Genomic DNA, 21,574 nt, shown 5'->3' on the forward strand with positions numbered 1-21,574 from the left:
TTAGGTGAGATGTGTAGGTCTTAACACCTTTTCTAATAGCTATGAGAATGTCTATATCAGTTTCAGCTAGTTCGGGGCTGGCAAGTTTAGGAATAAATGTAGTGGGAAGAGAGAGATTGATATTAGAAGTTTTGCATATACTTAGAAATTTTTTAAGTATAGATTCACCCTTCATAAGTTCCTCTTAACTAAAGCCAATTTTCATCTTTCACACATGCCTTTAAGCATTTTGGCATATTTGTCTATTTGTTTAGCAAAACCATTATGTTCTTTTTCATGGTTACCTTAATCATAGCTCCATAAATATCAAGTAATGTCAAAGTACGATCTTTCATCTTAATCTCATAACCATTCTCCAACAATTGTCGCAAACTCAATATATTGCTTTTCACAATTGGTATATAATAAACATCACCAATAAATTGATGACTGTCATTTTTCAATCTAATAAGAATCGTATGTTTTCCTTCAATAAAAACCTTTGAATGATCCATGAAGGTGACATTACCTTTAATTAAGTCATTAATGTCAATAGACTTGTCTTTATCTCCACACATGTGATTGTTGGCACCATTATCTAGATACCACGTGTTTTTTTTAACTTGCATTCGTTCATCATGGATTAGTAATAAGGTGGTTTTTTTCTCCTCTTTTACAACAAGATTGGCATTCTCCTAAACCTTTTTGGTTGGGTTCCAACAATCTCTGGTATAATGACTCATCTTTTCATAATTATAACATTTAACTTTTATTTTGTCAAACTTGGGTCTTGGATTGCCACTATCAGATGAATCGATCGACCAATTTGCTTCATTCAGTCGATCAGTTGACCTGTTGAGGCTGCCTCGACCTCCTCTTCTAAGTCTGTCTCTTCCTCTTATTCCTTTGCTTTATCCACACCCTTTACCTCATTTACCTCATTGGATATATCAAGAATCATCTTGCTTCTCTTTGAAATAGTGTTTTAAAAAGAGTTTTTATACTCCTATATCTTCTTGAATGTCATTGACTCTTTTTTTATGGGCTTGTAGTTTTCCCATGAGTTATTGAATAGTCAAAAAGTCTATATTTTGTGATTGTTCTATCGCGACCACCACATAATAGAACCTCTTTTGCAACGAGTGTAGAATCTTTTCTACAATACATATTTCCTCTATCTTCTTCTTATATCACTTCATTTGATTGTATATGGCCAATACTCTAGTAAAGTAATCTGAAATACTCTCTGATTCAAGCATATATAGCTTTTCAAAGTAACCCCATAGCTTTTATAGGCATACCTTTCTAACATTATCGTCTCCTTGGTTTGAATATTACAAAAAATTTCATGCTTGCTTAGCGATGATTGTATTGGCCACTATCTCAAAAGTGACATCATCTAGACATTGGTGAATGATTGTGAATGCTTGTTGATCCTTCATTCATATTTTGTGCACGACCTCCCTTTTAGATGAAGTCAACGTTACTTCTTCCACAATTCCTCAAAACCTTTTTCAACTGTTTACCACACATCATGGAAACCTAGTCAAGCTTCCATATGAATGCACTAAATTTCCTAATTGTCTTTTGTCAAATGAGAACATTGAAGTGGGAAGTTTATATTGGGCATGTCAAACAATCAAAAACAAGCTCTAATACCATTTGTTGGAAGAAAAATAATGTGGTATGAGTTTATGGGCAACAAGCAAATAAGCAAAATTAAAAAACAAGAAGAAGATTTGAAAGAAAGACAATATTATTAAGTGTTTTTGTCTTGTGTATTCCTCTCTACACTTATTGAATTATGCTTCTGATTACAAACCTAAACAAATAAGAAATTAAACTCCTCAAATAAATTCTTAATATAAACAAGAAATGTAATTTGTAGGCTTAATTGATCGATTATTTTTGAATTAGTTGATCGATTCATATAATTTAACTGGTCCACTGATTCTCAATATTGATAAACTGATTCTTCTGTTTTTTAGAAAAATCAAAATCCAGTTACTTCAGCATAGATGCTGGTAAAGGGATGGTACAACTTGGTTGACTCTATATAAACTACCAAAGACAGCTTCGTTCCAGCGTGCTACAGGGAAATGTAAAAGAACAAGAACAAAGGGAGTGCTCAAAGACCCACGATTAAATTGGAAAAGAGGTGTGTGGTTTAAAGAAGCAAGAGATGATCTTCACATGTTTGTGGAATAAAAACTAAAATGGTCTGGTTTATACTCTTTCACTCAGGGATGGCTGCTAGTACTCACCTGTCTCAACCCAACTTTGGTATCTACGTCACAACTAGCAGGAACAAAAGGATAATTCGTTTGTCTTTAAACCCCTTTGATATGCAACATTTGGGACCCAATAATTAATTAATGTTTCTTTCAGCTTTTTTGAGTTTGGGACGCTTGGATTCTTGAATTGATGCAATCATACACCCTTTTGAAGCACTCATGAAGGTCTATGGGTACCCATAAATCCATGCTTCTAGCTATGACCATTCAATTTATTTCATTTTCATCCACAACATTGTCTTCTCCTACTATCATTTGCAGATTTTTTATTTGTGCACTGCTCTATTTTATTTACTTGTACAAAGATCACCTGTTATACCCTTTCATCTAAATTCATCTGTTTGCTGTTAACAAAGATTCTCTTTTAACAAGCACTTAGAGATCAGAGATATTGCCCTGCTAATGTTGGTGTGGTTCCTATTCGTTTGTTAATGTAGATTCTTCATATTTTCCCATCTTCTCAGAATTCATGTCGGTGATATGCACATAAATATCCACACTGATACTAGCTATCCTCTGCCTTTGATTACCTGAAATGGCCTGTCTTCCAAAATTATATTCCCTCCCTAGGGGTCGGTGGTATTCCATCCACGCTCACACACACGCTTGAAAAGCACGTGGTTTCCCTCCTTGCTCTTAGATCACTGCCATGACAGCAAGGGCAACCATTTGAATGGATGTGGCCAGTTAATTACCACTCTATTCTTAGGTCAGTTGAGCTTTAAATAGCTATGTTGAATAAGCAACGATATCGGCATTCCTTCTAAATCAACATGTATTTAAAATGATATTTTTCTTCAAAAATATAAATGAAGACCATAGAAGAAAGAATATTTTCGATATGTTTTTCAAGAAAAAAAAAAAACTAAGGCTAAGACTTTGTCAAATAAGCAATGAGATGACTTGCATGTCTTGTGATGGGTTGAATAAGATCGACTGAGACCTGGGCCTTCCATGGAAATGGGTTGTATATATTAATAAAAACAAAGATGATATGGCTCAACATATATGGATTCAATTCATTGAGTATATATCGAGACTAAAAATTCTGATTCAACGACTAAGTTAATTAGAGATCATTGAACGTTCATAATGGCGCTCCATCATTTCATGCAATAAATTTTTTAAAATTTTCTGTTAACTACTCGAATGTCGAAGCACTCCGGCAAAAACTTCTTGAGACGTGATCGCCAGTTAAAGCAAAAGCCTTTCTATTATCAAACAAAACGAAATAGATATAGCAGTGGTCTTTCATTTTCTAGATCACAGCCCCTTTCCTGGTGTATCTGCGTGTGTTTATCTTGTTACTGATGCATTACAGGAAGTAAAACCCATTTCAGCTTTCAAATGAACATGTACCTCAGTGAAAAGCCCTATACATTACACTTGAGTGAATGGTTTTTGGATATATGTGAGCTGCCATATGATTGATGAATATTCATTAGCAATTTAACATACAGCATGCATGTTTCGGAGAGAATTAAATATCAAAAAGAGAAAGTGATCCAGATAATTTTGAATTTGTGATTGCAAAATTGTAAGAAATTGTATCCCTGAAACTGGAAAAAATAATGATTATTTAAAGGGTACAATATGGTTAAGAATGCATAAAATTAACTTAAAAAATCCTATCCCATCCAGACCAACAGCCTCGGCTGATCTATATGCAACCTCAAGGTAGGGTGAAGGCTTACGGTTCCACTATTTGCTAATTAATGAAGAGCGAGTGATCTTTCCTTCTTAAGATTGCAATAACAAATTTTGGTGTTGATTTTCTATATATGTAATCAGGAAGAGACCCAGCACATTATCTCACATGCAGCTTGTTTGAATACTTCCTCCACTGGAAATGTCTCTCCGAACTGATCAGAAGCTCCACTTGCCTGCTTGTTTTTTCCACATTGAGGATAAATTATATACATATAAGTTTGCAGCTTGCAAGGTGAAAATAGTGCTACATATAATGAAGGAATACTCTTGTTCATGATACTTATATTAATTTATAAGTAAAGTTATACGTGAAAAATCTTTAAAAGCATGTAATCATGAGTTTTGAAAATATTTTTGCATATAGAGTTTAATAATTTGAGAATCTTTTTTTTCTTCTTCTTTTTGGTGAATATGTTTTGAGAATAGTGTTACAAACGTAAAGGAAGTGAAAATTGTGAATCACTCCTAAAGCAAATTCCTTATATGTAGATCTGGTTTAATTTATGTTTTTCCATTAGACTAGTCTAATTTCACGAAGGTTTGTGGAGTCTAAAGTAGCCATAATTCTCCAAGAAAGGTCTCTATCGAGTTAATTCGGATTCACAATCTCTTCCCATAACTATTAATCGAATTGCCAAAAGAAAAGAAAATTATAAGAGGTCGTGACAAAGAGGATCGAAGTGATCACTTACATGAGCTTGAATCATGTACATGCTCCGACTGCAATCAGTGGAAACATGAGCAGACAGCACCTCGACATTATGCTTCTCCAACACATAGCAGATAGTGGTGAAGAGTCCCGGATTCTTTGGAGAGCATATACTAATTTGGGCTTCATCTCCACAAATATTCAACACCACATTTGAAGAAGTCCAAGTTTGAAAGAGTACAGGATATCTTGAGACTGAGGGTAAAGATTTTGTTGTGCTAATTGCCAAGTTACTAGAAGATACTTGATCAGCTAAGAACGCCTCTCTGGAGTCTGCTTGCATTTGTGGGGCAATCAAAGATGGCTCATAACCGAAAGTCGTGGCACCTTGGAGCCTTTCTGGCTTCTCTTTTTGTAAGTTTTGGAGAGTATGCTGTAGGGTTTTGATATAGTTCACTGCTTCATCAACAATGGTGGACTTGTCAGCCTGTAAAAAATAGAAGGTACATAAAAAACAGACTTTAAATTATGAAGATTTCTCATATTTATTCGTATATAAGAAAACTAACAATAGGTAGTTTGCCTTCTTATTATGTTTCCTAGCTTCTGTACATAAATTGTTGCTAGCTAAGATAACGAAATTGGGAGAACATATATATATATATATATATATATATATCAGAGATAACAATATTTCACCCTACATTTTAAAACAAAATCCATTTCAAAGAACATCAATTAAGACCCATTTTAAGGTTATCTGTCATGGTTGGGAAGACATATATAAATAGGGTTTCGATAAATTAACAAACAAGGGGTTGGGAAATATATGGATCAGCAGGAATTGAGAGAGATCCGCAACTACATACACAAATTTACCTAGTTAATTAGAGCTTACACCTATGCAACTTTGATGCAAATGCTGGTGTTTAACTTGAACTAATTAGTCCAAGCGAAAGTATATGTGGCAAAAGGAAAAAAAGCGACACGTCCTCTATAACTGCATGCTCGATCGTGAAGCAAACAAAAATGGACCCCTTTAGAAAAATCCATGCTTGTGCATATATATGGAAAAGGGAAAAGATTCATACGGAAAAGACAGCCTCTTTCTGTAAAGCTAAAAATTAAGTTACTGGCTTGCTCTTCAAAACTCTCCAAGAAATTGTATCAAAACGTGAGGGGAAAAGAAAGTAATTTAACCGGCCAAGCCAGAGAGTGTATTTATATGCAAAAACCCTAGCCAGCAAGCGAAAAAACTCCACAAATTAGACTAGTCTTATGTAACTTGATTCTTGAAGTGCACGTACGTATAATTTACCTTGGGAGGAAGTTGAGGAAGCAAAGCATGAAGATTAGAGAACATGGTCCTCATCTTCTTTCTCCTTTCTCTCTCAGTCCATATATGTACTGTCTCATGATCTGATTCACCTCCTCCTTTTCCTTCTTTAACTTCGCCTACGCTTCCCTTACCATTACTTTCGTGCATTTGACCTCTCTTCTCGGCCTTGTTTTCTTGTTCTTTGATCCCTATTTCTGCTTGGCTATTTGAGCTCGAACCCGGCAGCTTAATGTTCTTCCCTATTTTCTCTTCACTTCCAGCCAAATTATCAGAATTTGATAAATCCCAAGTTTGGTTATCCCACAAGAAACTTTCATGCTCTCCTTCTTCTGACATCCCTGTATATGTATGTATGTATATAAAAAAGAAAAAAATGGACAGATGAGCAGACAGAGAGAGGGATGGAAGAAAGCGTTTTGATGAGTACAAGGACGAAAGGGAAGAGAGAGGAGGTGTTTATAAAGGTGGCAGAGGGAGAGGGAGAGGGAGAGGGAGATGAGAGAGGGCAGGGCACTGGCAAAGTGGAAGATATTGGACAAAATACAATCATAAGGCAATGCCGTTACTACTGGGCATGAAAACAAAAAACGGAAACAGAAGCTAAGCGCGTTGGTACAAAAAGGATTTCTCTTCTTTTCTTTCTTACTTGTAGTGCAAGGTCCCACATTTCCTATGGCCCCACTTGGCCCTACCATATTTACCCTTCCACAGAAATTATCATCTTACTAGAAAAACCAAGTGCCTTTTTTGGAAAGAGAATCAATGGCGGTTTTACCTTATTTGGACATTCTCATTTCTCAAAAAAATCTGTTTACTATATATTATTTACAATTTAGGGTTTTATATATATGACCATATTAATCTCCTGTAATTAATCAATGATATTATCCTCTCTTATTATAATATAAGGTTTGTATATGACCTTACTTTCTATATTATCACCTGGGATTATATTTTAGAAAAGGTAAAAGGCAAAAAAATTATTATATAAATATAAATGCGCATACAGGAACCCCACTTGCCTATAATCGAATCTGATTCCTCCAAAGAATAGTTTCAAATTACAGATAAAAATATTCAAAGCCTGATACCTGTTTATTTTTACTTTTAAAAAATATTTTTTAAGAAAAATATTATTTTTACATTAAATTAATTTTTTTAATAATATACTTTAAAAAACAATTACTCTACAGAACTAGATAAACTCAAATGATTCGCATTACGTTGAATTAAAGTTCTTACAACAAGCCTTCAAATTAATAAAAGAGAAAATCTATGAGATGATGTTCGGACAATAATATATATGATCAGCGAATGAAATTAAGATGTAGAAAAGGAACCATTATCCGACCAAAATAATTGTTCGAATATGAAACTAATTAAGATCTATTACTTTATCAAAAAAGAAAACTAAATTAAAATAATGACTCAGCCGATCACTAAAATATGAGGGATCAAGTGAGGAAAACAACCCACAGTATTCCGTGGTCGTTGCTCATGGATTTTCGGTTTCTTTAGTATCATTTGTTTAATTAAGACAAAAGAACCACATTTAGTATACTGTCTTCTTGTGACTTGCACTCTAAACCAACTATATATTAATCCCCCCAAAAAAAAAACCCTATGAGATTGTATATAAGAGCGTTACGTATGAATATATATATATATATATATATATATATATATATATATATATTCTTTTTATCATTAAGACAATCAATTGAAAATAATTTCTCTCGTCAATAACATTTAAAGAAACAGTTGAAGAATATTGTTAATTAGTTATTTTCATGTTTTTATAAATGTATATAAGTGTAAATTAATTAATTAATGAGCTGTGCACATACTAAAACAAAATACCCATATATATATGATCATGCTTCTTTCACTAAAATGGGGAAAAGACACCATAGCATCATCCATTAATAAGAATATCTTCTGCGAGGTTGTTTAAGATTTGTACTGTTTTGAATTTGTTTCTGTTGTTTTAATTGCTTTTGTCGCCTGTGGGAGCAAGAACATTCCTAGAAGAAAACATTGTATGGTATTCAATGAAAAAAATTTAGAGATGTGAGTTATGACAATTACGTGGATGTCTTTTTGTTTTTTTACATTTTTTTATTTTCATGTTCATCCATTTGAATTCTATATCTTCTTATAATATGGAAATTATGGAAGGTATTATAATGAAATTCAAAAAAAAAAATTCATACCATGACATAATATTTTTATTGACATAATGACCGACGGAGTTATTGACAGCATACTGACAGACTGCACATTACATACAGGTATACCGACAGAATGTGTCCGTCAGTATATTCCAATAACTATAGAAATTGTTTCTCTTCTCCCTGGCTTTATTCATGATGTTCATTACATGTGAGTATGCCATCAAAATGTGTCCATCAGTATATTTTAATGACTATGGAAAGTGGGAACTACTCACTTCTCAAGTATATTTTAATGACTATGGAAAGTGGGAACTACTCACTTCTCAATACGCTGCTAATTAATATTCTTTTGATTGTTCATTTTTTCCCAACAACATTACCAACGGAATGAAAAGCCATCAATAATATTTGAAGGGCTTTCTGAGAATTTGTATGCAATTTAAAATTTTTCATTTGACTTTACAAATAGAATTATTGATGGAAATATTAAAAATATTAGTATTGAATTTTTTGTCTGTGATTCCGTTGGTAAAAAAACACCATGATACCAAGACCATTAAATTTTAATTTGACTTTACAAATGGAATCACAGATGAAAATATTAAAAATATTTATATTTAATATTTCATCGGTAATTTTGTTGGTAAAACTAAATTAAACTACCAGAATTAGAATAGACAGGGCTTCATCTTCTTCTTTTTTTCTTCTCTTTTCATCTCTTACAAAATTGTTTCTCTCTCTTTCCCTTCTATTCTCTCTCTCATTCGCAGCTGAAATCAAGCATTCTCTTCTCTTCTCATCCTCAAATATGTTGTCTATTAATATTTAATATTTCATCAGTAATTCTGTTGGTAAAACTAAATTAAAATATCAGAATCAGAATAGACAAGGCTTCATCTTCTTCTTTTTTTCTTCTCTCACGTAATCGTTTCTCTCTCTTTCCCTTCTATTCTCTCTCTCATTCGCAGTTGAAATCAAGCATTCCTTCTCTTCTCATCCTCAAATATGTTGTCTTTCTTTGTTAATTTTTCTTCTTTTTTTTATTTTTTTTAGCTTTATTAACAATCTCTTTTCTTTTATTTTTCTTTTTTTAAATTATCAGCTGAAATTAAGCACGTCATTAAGGTAAGAGTTTTTCATTCCTTTTTCTTCCTTTTTTGTGTGTGTTTTTTTACATTATTTTTGTTTTTTGTCATTATTTTTATTCAATTTTGTGTTCTTAATAATTTTATGAATTAATAAATGTGTTGAATTTTAGTTTTTATTGAAATAATTTTTGCATTATTTTGTTGAATTTTATTTATTTATTTCAAATTTTTTGTTCAATCTCAATTAAATGTGTAGGATTAATTTTAATTATTATTTTGTATTTATTACTTGTACAAAACAATGTGAACAAGAAGTTCAAAAAATATTTTGCTTACAAAACATAGCAAATCAACTACCAAATGCATTCACTAATTAAAAATGAGTAACCAAATCTTATATGCTAGCTATAAATGCTCCAACATGGATTGAATTCTTAATAGGATAATCCGTTAAAATTATAGCAAATGAATCTAAGGTACGCCAGAAATGTGGACCAATTAGTTCAAAAGATAAAAACCCTAAAAAAAAGAGCATATGGTATAATCATCTTAGTAAATATTTATTAAAATAAAATAATGATCTTATGCCCATGTGTTTTTATAAAGAAATCAGAATCTAATTATGTTATTGTTGTTGTGTGTGTTGATGATTTAAATATTATTGGAGCTCCTGGAGAGACACCAAAGACAGTAAATTATATAAAGAAAAAGTTTGAGATGAAAGATTTAGAGAAAACAAGATTTTATCTCGGCCTACAGATCTAGCATTTAGTAAATAGGATCCAATTCATCAGTCAAGTTACACAGAGAAGGTCCTTAAAATATTTTACATGGATATAACACATCCATTAAGTACCTCAATAGTTGTTCGATCACTTGATGTGAAAAGAAACTCTTTTAGACCTCAAGAGGATAATAAAGAATTACTTGGTCCCGAAGTACCATACCTCGGTGCAATAGATGTGTTAATTATCTTGTTAATAATACATTACTTGATATAGCATTCTATATGAATTTGCTAGCAAGATATAGTTCTTCTCCTAACTAGAGACATTGGAATAGAGTTAAATATATTTTTCATCACCTAGGAGGAACTATGGATATAGATTTAGTTTATTCAAATTATATTAATCATGAATTAGTTAGTTATGCTGATACAGGATATTTATTTGATCCAAATAAATGTTGATCTCAAACATGTTATCTTTTTATGTGAGTTATTATTGTTATATCATGGATATCTACAAAGAAAACATTAGTTATCACTTTATATAATCATGCTAAAATACTTGCAATCCATAAAGCAAGTTAAGAATGTGTGTGGTTGAGATCAATGACTCAATATATTCATAGATCATGTGGTTTTTCTTTCAATAGAGGAACTTCAACCATACTATACGAAGACAATATTGCATGTATAGCTCGATTAAAAGGAGGATGCATCAAAGAAGATGGAACAAAGCACATCTCACTGAAATTCATTTTTACACATGACCTTGATAAGTGTGGTGATGGTGATGTTCAGCGAATTCACTCGAAAGATAATCTAGTAGATTTGTTCATTAAAGCATTACCAACTACAATGTTTGCAATATTACGATGCAAAATTGGTATGTGACAGCTTAAAAACTTAAGGTAATGCATTCATAAAATGGAGTTAATACGCATTGTATTCTTTTTTTCCTTAACCAAGTTTTTTTTTTCCATTGAGTTTTCTATTGGTAAGGTTTTTAATAAGACAATTTTCAATGTGTAAGGTTGTACAAAGACATCCAATGAGGAGAATTATGAAATCATACATTGTATATAGATGTCTATTTGCCTTTTTCCATCTCTTCACCTTTAAGACATTAGACTATAAATAAGAGCATTATTTAGATGATGTTTAAGACAGCTACATTTACAAGATGATATGAAATAAGAATGTTTTCTCTTTATTTTTCTAAACTATATTGTTCTTATTTATTCTACTTACTCTTATTGAGTACATTGCTTGCTTCTAAATATATAATTTTATAATAATAATATGTAATATTAATTGTCGTTAATAGTTAAGGTAAATACATTCATGTTATGAATTTGTTCTTGAAAGCATCTATTTTTTTTATGAATGATCATATTATTAAAATTGTGAAAGATGAGACTTGAATTTAAGACATCACACCTCTTACTTATTTAATTAATAATAAGAGAATACAACGGAGTTAGCTACAAATGCATATTCAAAAGTACCATTAAAGTTGTTAAAGTATATCTCTATTTTGAAAAATAAATAACTTAACAAAGGATATTCAAGTTTTTGTTTCTATTTTTTCATGGTGATGATGTTCTAAAATCCTAAATGTTTGAAATGAGGCTTTTGTGGTTGGATAATAGATTAATCACTTAGTTCTTACAATTCGATTCATTTTTCTTAGTTAAGATGGGTGGTAGCTTGATGTAGAAAGTCAAATACCTAAAAAATGTCTCTTTTGGTGGATTAGGAGAACCTCAGAAGCTTAAGTAATTATTTTTATAGCGAAAGATAGAGCAATAATATTTTGGAGAGAGAGAGAGAGAGACTGCAAATAATATGTAGAGCTGAAGAAATAATGAATCATTTACCTAGGTGGTTCATGGGGTATTTATACCCATGAACCTTGTTCTTTTACTAGAGTGGAAATGTTGTAGAGTTATTTTCTCCTTTGTAAATTGTGATTAGTATTCCACTCAACCTATCCAAGATTATGCACTTGTCTTCCATTAAAATTATATAGCTAAGAGATGGAGAAGTGGTAGGTCATGGGAGACTTTTATACATCAAATGTAAATGAAGTGTAGACTTGTTGACACTGTCATAAAAAAAAAAAATTCCTTAAAAGCTTAAGTAAAAGCCTCTGAAGGCTAGGGTCATCATGTTCAAATTTATAGGCATGGTGTCAGGTAAGTTCAGGTATAAGCTGCTCTGGCCGCGTGTCTGGCCTGGGCGAGGTTTGGTCTCACCCCAAGCCTAGCACGGAGTGCTCGATCAGTCGTCGAGGTACGAGGACTGGGAAATGCCAGGTCTGGCACCCATGTGCTTGGGCCTAAAAGCACGTCAAGCTTGCATTCTTGGGTCCAAGCACTCATGCTAGGTCCGCGCATAATGGCCCCGACGCGTATGCTAGGCTCATGTGCAAGGCTCGTGCATTTGGGCCTAGCGTGTGTGCGAGGCCCAACGCTCCGGGCCCTGGCACGCACCTGCATTCCTAGGAGCATACCAGGCTCGTACTCGTTTCTCCAGCTCACTCACGAGGCATGGCTATATTGGGATGTTTATGGATGGCCCCGATTCATTCAAAAAAAAAATAAACATGAAAAAATACTGATAAATCCTAGTTCCTCACGTGGTTTTGTGGTTAGGTATGTATATGTATCCTTCTTTTTGGTAATGTAGATTGGTTAAGTTTGTATATAAAGTTGAGTTGGAAGGTTTGCATAAATAAGAAAATAATAACCTGAAGATTTGTGATAATTTACCATCACAATTTAGTATGGTTAAACCATGATGACGAAGAAGAAGAAGTCAAGAATGATAAAGTAAAGAAAAACCGAAAGCGTCATCAAATCAATCACTACAAGGCATTATACATACAAACAGGGCCGTTATCTGTGAAATCTGGCACTGAGACTATATGGTACGTGTAACCTATAATACGTGTTCAATGAAGTTGTAAAGGCCAAGCTCTCAAAATGCTTTTCTTTTTTTTTTAAAGAAAAATAACAATCATGCTGGAAATCCTCCAATGCTTCAGTATTTTATCCCCCCAGCCATTATAATTCTCATAAAATATCAAAAGGAAAAAAGAAATTAAACACAAAAAACAAAAGAAGAAGCAAACTATTTTGTTTTTTTTCTGATATTCACATATAGAATTAGCAATCAAATATATTAAATTATAAATGCAAAAGAGGGAAAGAGAGGGGCTAGGGAAGGGTTAGATGGGCTGAAGGTTTAGATTTCCAGAGCCAAAGGTTAGTTTCCGTGTTATAGATCATGGTTGTGTTTGGAAATATAGTAAAATTTATGATTTAAAGTATTTTTTGTTTAAAAATATATTAAAATAATATTGTTTTATTAAAAAATTTATTTTTGATATCTACACATTAAAATAATCTGAAAATATAAAAAAATAATTTTAAACAAAAATAATTTAAATTTTGATAGAACATGGTTTGAACCACGTTCCCAAACAAAATTTATAGCATAATTTGAAAACAAACATTTCAAAAAAATTTAAAAGAAAATTAAAAATATATAATTTTTTATATTAAAATAAAATATTTTTTTAATATATTTTTTTTAACAAAAAAAAAAAAACAACAACTATCAGTTTAACAAAAATCACTACCACTATTTAGCCTATTTGTTTGCAAAATCAAAGGAAATTCCGCAATTGGTGTTGTTTTAGATGACAGTGCATTTGTTGCTAGAGGACGCTCATGTCATGTTGCTTTAATAACATGGAATAACACTTGCTCTTTTCTTCTTCTTCCTTTTATAAAAAGCAGTTCTTCTACTTTTTGTAAGCAAACCAATAATATCTTGATGTAATTGGCAAAAAAATCATTAAATAAAAAGTATTGAGCAGAGAAGTGACGATTTTCACAAAGCTAAAAATTGAAAGAGCACATCCTCTAAGTATAAACAGGGATGATTTCTCTCTTGTTCTTCTACCCTTGCTAGTATTCTTAGTGACGCAAATCTCAGTAAATTAAAAAGGTTGGTAACATGGTGAATCAGATTTAAAATAGTTTGTAATCTTCGATGCAAATTCAAGAAATTTGCAAAACAACAAGTACAAAGCTGAATAATTCTAAGATATATTCAGGTAATTGCAATCTGTATCCAAATAATTAAAGCTCTGACAATGTCATGAAAATTATTTCTCATATATTCATGATACTCTGAAGGTACAGGACAGACCCTCTTATCACTCATGCTGCAATTTATAGCACATGGCTGTTCCGCACATCACATTTATGCAGTTCGTGAGCAAGTAAACCGGTTTAAACCGAAAGAGGTATAAATACGATATCATCCACCCAGTATTTGGATGTTGATTTGTTTTTAAGAAAATAAAATTTCCAGGAACTGGCATTATCTTCCCTCTCAAGTGAGCAGGGCCGTCATCTTACAAATTGGACATAGATTTTTCTGCATTAGCCACTGTTTGATGCAGTTGGTATGAAAGTCATGCCCACAGTCGATTATTCCCATATCATCCCCATCCACATATTCCTCCTGTCGTGGTATAAGACAACGGTTAAAACAAGCTTATGAAAACAATAGAATAGCAAGCTTAAATGGATAAAAGCAGCATCTGTTTCTTCCCGCAATTCCCACATGTATCAACAGGAAGTAGCTCATACCTGACAGATACAGCAAGGCTCCAAATCTGCTGGAGATTCTGTGCTGATCGGCACATGTTTTTCCTGTTTCAGTAACTTCAAAATGGTTTCCTCACTTAGTCCAGTGCTCACATCTCCTATGCGTTCTTCCAATGCCAACAATTCCTGATATTCCAATCTTTTCATTAAGGAAACAACCTTCAAAGTGAAATGACTAGGGGAATTAATTGATCAAGTTTACCTCATAAGACATATTATCAACATCAAGGCGCATATCTCTATGCCGATCATGCATTTCAGCCATCCCATGATAGATCAACGGGTCAAAAAGCATGTAGTCCTGAGAGATATAAAAACAAAATTCCTGAGATACCATTTCATAACTTTCAAGTGTTACACCAAAATGTTATCACCAATGCTAAAGGCAGGCCCCTGAGCTCTTTTCTCTTGGCGAATAGTGCATCTCCTAGTGAAGCATTCATAAAAATAAGCCTAGCAATGCAAGAACATGCTCGCAGCTTCATTCTCCAGAATATAAGCACTTTTCTTCAATAACAATCTAACTTGCCAGATGGCGTACTTAAGATGTGATCAACTAGGCCAGAAGTTAGGTTGATGACTTATGGACATCATAGAATTGGAAAAATAAAAGCCAAACCATAATTTTATTCCCCAGAAATATTCAATTAAATCTAGTTTGATCCCTTTTGTTTTTACATGAAATTCTGTTCTCCAACTTATTATTGATAGGTTACATTCAGTTAAAAATCAGGAAAAATCACAGATGTGAAATTATAGAGCCTCAAGTCAAGATCAACATATTCTGCATCTCCAATTTTACTTTGTTACAATTTACAAGTGATATTCTGCCTTTGACTAAAATAGAAAATCTTTAAATAGGACCGCATCCAAAAATTCTTTTATCCTTGAGAACTAACAGTACTTGGAATTTCTAAAAGTAGTACTGTTGAATTAATAACTGTTATGACATATTATCAATAATTCAGCCAGTACTCAGTCTACAAATTTTGGGGCAACAATATAAATATGATTGTCATAACATTTTAATCAACCAGAGTGTACTTGAAATTTCTTAAACTAGTATCTGTTGCATTGATGATTTCAAGCTTGTGGAACAGATTGTATTTGAACCTCTATTCATCGGCTTGCAAACAAAGCAATGGGCATCCATAGCTAACACACTAAGTTTACAACATTAAACAATAGCCAGAATAATATAAATAAATATAGTTCAGTTTAAGAATCAATCAAACCTCAACACGAAGATTTTCACCCCTGCGCATGGCATTCAATACTTGGCGAATCTGTTACATGCAAAGAACACCATCTGTTAGTTCAAGAATCATTTAAATATAAATATGATAAACACATTCTCCTACACCAAACAGATAACATAACTAGACAGCATCATTATAACAACGTTAATGTTTAATAATATACAAGCAAGGTATACAAATTTAGCTAAAAGTAGGGTGTCTGGTACTGATGGCTACAAACTCCCAAGTCATGGAAACTGGGATTTGGACAGAAAGTTTGAGTTAGCAACTATTGACCAAGGCAAAGCATGAAAAACCGATCAAGCACAATCAACAAATTATTTAAGCAACAAGCATGAATTATTTTAAATTATGAATGCTGTCAGTTGTATAAAGTATATAAAATGAGGATGACAAGATTCAGAGCAATGCTTAGAATGAAGTTTGTGCCTAAAGTCTTGCTGAGCAGAAAGTAGTTGCTGAAATTCATTATTACTTAAACTCTGAACGTCACGTTTAAATGAGAAAATATCACACCTGAGAACATATCCTTTACAGCAATAACATGTAAATTAAAGTTGAAAATCAGCATACACACACCTGCGTGCGTAGGGAGGGAGAGCTATGATTACAAACCTCGGATATTAGCCGATGTCTCCCTTCAATATCAGCAGCTAAAGCCCTCAAGGAACGGGGCATTCCAAGAACATCATCACTTTGTTCTTCCGTGAGAAATGCTGACCTTGGAAATGGTGGTGGATTATGTCCCTGGCTACTAGATCCAGAAGAAATCTGTGTGTCCTGTGCAGAGGAAGGACCAGAAGACAAAGGGGAGAAATGGCAACTGTGACCTCCAGATTCAGAGGCCATAGGTGGGAACAGGGACCTAGTAGAAAATTCAGAAAGTCTTTGCTGATTATGTGTTGTGGGGTTGTGATGAATCCATCCGGGAGTAGGAAAAGGATGGACACTTGAACTGGGGCCAATTCTGGTAGAAGAAACACTACCCGAGGTACTCATGTTCCCAGTGGCCAAACCCCAGCGTGTTGGATCTTGTCCCATTCTTCTCATTTCAGTTGCAGGTGCAAACATTGGATGGTCTGCATTATTTCTCTGAAAGCTTCTTAAGTTTGCTTCCTCTCTTGATGCAACACCTAGCTCTCCAGGTATAAGGGAACTCAATGAATTTCCAACTCTTGAACTTGAAAAATCATCCCAACAAGGCAAACTGCTTGAAAAAGAAGAAGGGTTGATAGTATGAAGCTGGCCTTGGATGGCACTTGAATTTGCAGGTTCTGTTGATCTTGACTCCAGATAGTCACTAACTGAGACAGGTCTGCGAGAATGCTGCAAGGACCAACGCCTGGAACCTCCTGTTGTTGACAAATTGAAAGTGACAGATTCCTGTTGATGTCCAGGACTTATCCTCCTACCAAAATTTCTCAGAGAGTCTGCATTTCCACTAACATTTGATGAAGGAAATGCATCAGGAGGTGCTCCTCTCATTCCATAACCAAATCTTGGGTTCAACTGTTCAGGAGGAGTAACACTTGGAGTATTCGGTGAGGGAGTGGATAAACTTAGGCTGCTAGAAACACTGTGATTATTGGGTCCATTATGCCATGCACTACTTTCAGCTTGTGGAAAGCAACTTGAACTTCCACCAGGAAAAGACTGTCCAGTAGTACCTTCAAGGGCCTTTCTCTTGCAGGATAAGCCCCAAACCCCAAGAGAAGATCCTGAACCACCATTTGTCTCCTCTACTATATAACCAGAACTTCCAGATGAAGTGCCAACATCAGAAGAAGAAACACCAGAAGAAGATGCCCGTTCTATTTCTAATCCACCACCAGGGTTGAGTTGATTAAGGCCTAAGACAGCTCCTGTAATGGGTCTGCCAATAGTGGTGTCTCCAATATGACCAGAATTTGGACATGCATTGGGTGTGATATGATTCGAGCTGGTGCCCTGCAAGAATAAAGGTCCACTTCTAACCTGATTGCCACTAATCCCCGTACTTACTCTGCCTGGGAAAAGGATATTAGTTGTTTCAAATAGCCTGTCCTCTGATCTTTGACCAACTGCAGGATAAGCATTGACTGAAGTAGACAACCATTCTTCCATTTTTATCCCATCATCATTCACCTGATTTTGCAGACTTAACCTTGAGCTAGATTCGCCTGAATTCCAACCACTAAAGCTCTGGACATCATGAGTTAAAGCATTTGAGCATGATGCGTTGCCCGAAGATACAGCATTATTTGACAATCTGCTATCCACTGGATTTAGCATGTTACTGAAAGGCGTTTGCTGACTCATAATGGTACTGTTTGAAACAGATCCCAGATCAAAATCAATAGTTTCAGAGAAGGAATGAAAAGCACCCCTTTGCCTTCGCATCAGGTCTGATTCCCTTAATTTAATGTATAAGATGCTGAAAAATCCTCTTGGTGGGAAATGTGGTTCACGTTATGCACTTATCAGCATCGCCTATGAGGACGTAACAGCTTGTTTCAATGCCAACAACAGGACCAGCTGCATTTAAGCATGTCTTCAACCTTCCTGAATTTATCCCAAAAAAGGGGAAAGGATTAACACCCTGGCCGCTAACATCTGAAATGTCAATGGGAATACTTTTAAGACTTTAGCAGCAGAGAATGTTAAGATTTGAAAAGGATAACAGCACATTAAAAGCCAAAAAGACCTCTAGCACATATTTTTTAAATCCTTCAAATTTTATATGATCATATAAACGATAAATCCAAAGTGCAAACGATATGCAAGTATAAGCAGTTTTTTTTTTTTGGATAAGTGTAATTTGTATTAAAGGAAAAAAAATGTACAGAATATGAGGGGATACCCCAAGAAGTACAGAGGTCTATTACCCAAATCCAAAAGACTTAGAGCAGCAGAAAAACAAAGCAGAAGCTAAGAAAGACTCAAAAGTTAGAAAAACAGAAAGATAAAAAAACAGCAGTGGAACCAGTGGACCAGTTTCTGGAAAATCCAGAAATGGTCTACCGGTTATTCATAGAAAACCCAGAAACCAGTCGATCGGTTTCTGGAATACCAGCAGAACTGGGAAGCAGAAACCGATCAGCAGCTGGAGCATATAAACAATAAATCCAAAGTGCAAACGATAGGCAAGATATGCAAGTATAAGCAGTTTGCATTACTGCAAAACAATCAAGATATCCAGCAATGCCTGACATTGCTTATTGGGGAAAAAATGGGGTTGATAGATTCCATATCTCAGACAACAAGTTTCCAAGATACATCCCTAACAGGAAATTGAAGCTTTAGGGTGTCTTTAAGCATTTATAGCAATCCATACCACCACAAAAAGTAAATGAACCACGTGGAAAAGCTTCAACAACAAATTGTACAGAATAACCAGACAAAAAAATAAGATCCCATTTCAGTTTCTGCTTGTCTCACAAAAACCACATTGTACAATTTAATGGTTAATTGGAATTCTATAAACCATAATACATAAATCCAAAAAGTATATCAAACTTCCCACTAGGATCTCTCTCATGTCTCATCCTAAAATGATAATTAGTTCTTTCCATCTTGTTCGGGACATTAAGGTTTCAGGAATTCTATTGTCATGATTATTTTCTCAGATACTCGAGGAAAGACTGGTAGACTTACATACACAAGAGACTAAACAGATTGCCTCTGGCATTCAAACGCAACTCCAGGTAATATATCTAATTCCACTCCACATGGTGACAGTTCCCGTATCCCATCTCGAGTTGCCAAATGTCCCAACCCCAATCTCATCAGCTATACATGCTACATCTTTTTTGCATAAAGCAAATCATGGTTATCAATATTCTAGCCACATCACTAACTTTTTCCATACAGTCTATTTCTAGCTCTTTTAGCTCAAGCACTAGATATTAGCCATTGTAGACTCGGACACCAAACTATCAATACCATGCACTCTAAATATATGGATTGCTCTTTCCATATATTTCTCCATTCAATTCCTAGACTGAAATACATTCCATATCCTCAATAGCTCCTTGATAGGCAATATGGCATTATGCCTCACCTATCCATGATATCATCTCACCTTTTAGAGTCATATTTAGCGAACACTTAAAGAATGTCCATTGCCACAGCTCAGCTACAAAGGTATCTGCGCTGTTTTCTTAGCTATGAAGCTAAAATGCAAGCTCTATGATAGCAAGCAGTGATAATCAGTGAAAAGCTGCATCAAACATAATGTGCTTGCCAAAATTAGATCACCAACATAAGGAAAACCACCTGAAGGAGCATTTTTTAGTTTCAGCTCACAAATTTCAACATCGAGATTAGACGCCAGCAACTTGAACCAAACCCATAAAAATTTACAAGTCTAAATGTATGCAGAATCAATATTTCCTATCTTTGCATAAGAAACTGTATCACACTTAGCACATTCACAAAACCAGCCACAAAATAAAACCCAAAATTTAAAAATAAAGGGAAAAAAATAACTTTTTGATCATGGGAAAAGGCAGCTACTCTACCAATTAAAAAAAATAAAGAACATTTGAATGAAAAAAAATTAGATGATAATGGTGCTAAAAAAGACCCAAGAATAAATTGGAAAAAGAGAGAGAGAGAGAGAGAGATCAAATGCAAGCACAATCACAATAAAAAAAAAAACCACAAAAAAACAAATAAAAAATCCAGCATAGGTGAGCCTGATCCCTTTCCTTCTTCTATCACAATCGCCTAGAACTAAACACAACCCCAGAAAACTAAATCCCAAAAGTCAATACTAAGAATGTTGATTATCATAACCATGAATAGAGATTAGCTAAAAAAAATCAAGATTATCGAAAACAGTTACAATAATTACATAGATTAAGAGAAATACCTAGGGGAGAGAGGGAGATGAGAGAGGATCCAAAATGAAACTTAAAAAGATCAAGAGATTTTTTAATTATAAAAAAATTTAAAAAAAAATCGGAAATAATTAGAAACGTAAAAATTTCTCTTTTTTTTTTATTTTACCTCTCCCTCAAACCTTTTTCTTTTCTTTTTAGTTTTTTGTTCTTTCTGGCTTGAGTTCCTTTAAGAAGGATATAGATGGGGAAATAAAGAGAAAACAATTGGGCAATGAAAGATTCAATGGGGTAAATTAATTTTTTTATATATTTTTAAATTGTTATAAAATAATAATTTTAAAAATATATTTTAAAAAATAATATTTATCACATAATTTTAAAAAATAAATTTATTATTATACACGTAGCCTTCAAGCCAATTTATTTCTATATTTTAAAAGTATTTTAAAAAAAACTAATTTTTTTTATTTTAAATTAATTTTTATATTTTTAAATATTTTTGTATTTATATCCCAGTATTAAAATTAAATTTAAAAAAATATATATTATTTTTATTTATTTTCAAAAAAAAATATTTAAAAAAAATACACACGGGCTCTTAATGCATTACCGTGGGACCGACCCCTCTTTCCACCTTGTTTATTTTTTTTATTTTATGTGGGCAAGGAAATTGGATTTTGAAAATGAATGAGAGAGGAATTTGGAAATGGCCAAAGACAAGAAGACACGTCACTCTGAAAATGGGGATGATTTTGGAGTTTGTGTTTTGTAAGCATTGTTTGGTCAGGTTTGGTAAAATGAATGAGAGATTCTTCAATCTGACCTTAGATTATTCTGTATGATGCTGTGG

The 21,574-nt window shown here is 33.6% G+C and overlaps 1 protein-coding gene across 4 annotated transcripts; it reads right to left on the reverse strand.

Annotated features, from left to right (window-relative positions):
• Positions 1–14,123: 14,123 nt before the first annotated feature.
• On the reverse strand, positions 14,124–20,951 carry LOC133693135 (E3 ubiquitin-protein ligase MBR2-like). 4 transcript variants are annotated; one of them, XM_062114298.1, is made up of 6 exons: positions 20,754–20,951; positions 16,517–18,442; positions 15,878–15,928; positions 14,845–14,943; positions 14,625–14,768; positions 14,124–14,496 (listed from the first exon to the last, which is right to left on the reverse strand). In XM_062114298.1, the coding sequence occupies exons 2-6, from the start codon at positions 18,278–18,280 to the stop codon at positions 14,365–14,367; spliced, it is 2,190 nt and encodes a 729-aa protein (XP_061970282.1). In that variant the 5' UTR covers positions 18,281–18,442; positions 20,754–20,951; the 3' UTR covers positions 14,124–14,364. The 4 variants fall into 4 exon arrangements, with proteins under 4 accessions (XP_061970282.1, XP_061970257.1, XP_061970273.1 ...); XM_062114273.1 differs by having other exon boundaries at positions 16,517–18,493; XM_062114289.1 differs by lacking the exon at positions 20,754–20,951 and adding an exon at positions 19,962–20,732 and having other exon boundaries at positions 16,517–18,493.
• Positions 20,952–21,574: the final 623 nt, after the last annotated feature.

The sequence above is a fragment of the Populus nigra genome, chromosome 1 (assembly GCF_951802175.1).
Source record: "Populus nigra chromosome 1, ddPopNigr1.1, whole genome shotgun sequence".
Classification (NCBI taxonomy): Eukaryota; Viridiplantae; Streptophyta; class Magnoliopsida; order Malpighiales; family Salicaceae; genus Populus; species Populus nigra.

Bases quoted from the DNA above. Each gene is read 5' to 3' on its own strand.
- LOC133693135 (XM_062114298.1), bottom strand. From the start codon at position 18,280: ATGCGAAGGCAAAGGGGTGCTTTTCATTCCTTCTCTGAAACTATTGAT. The intron at 14,769-14,844 runs GTAAACTTGATC...TTGGAATATCAG, and splicing joins TTGATAATATGTCTTATGAG to GAATTGTTGGCATTGGAAGA. The intron at 14,497-14,624 runs GTATGAGCTACT...ATACCACGACAG, and splicing joins AGCCTTGCTGTATCTGTCAG to GAGGAATATGTGGATGGGGA.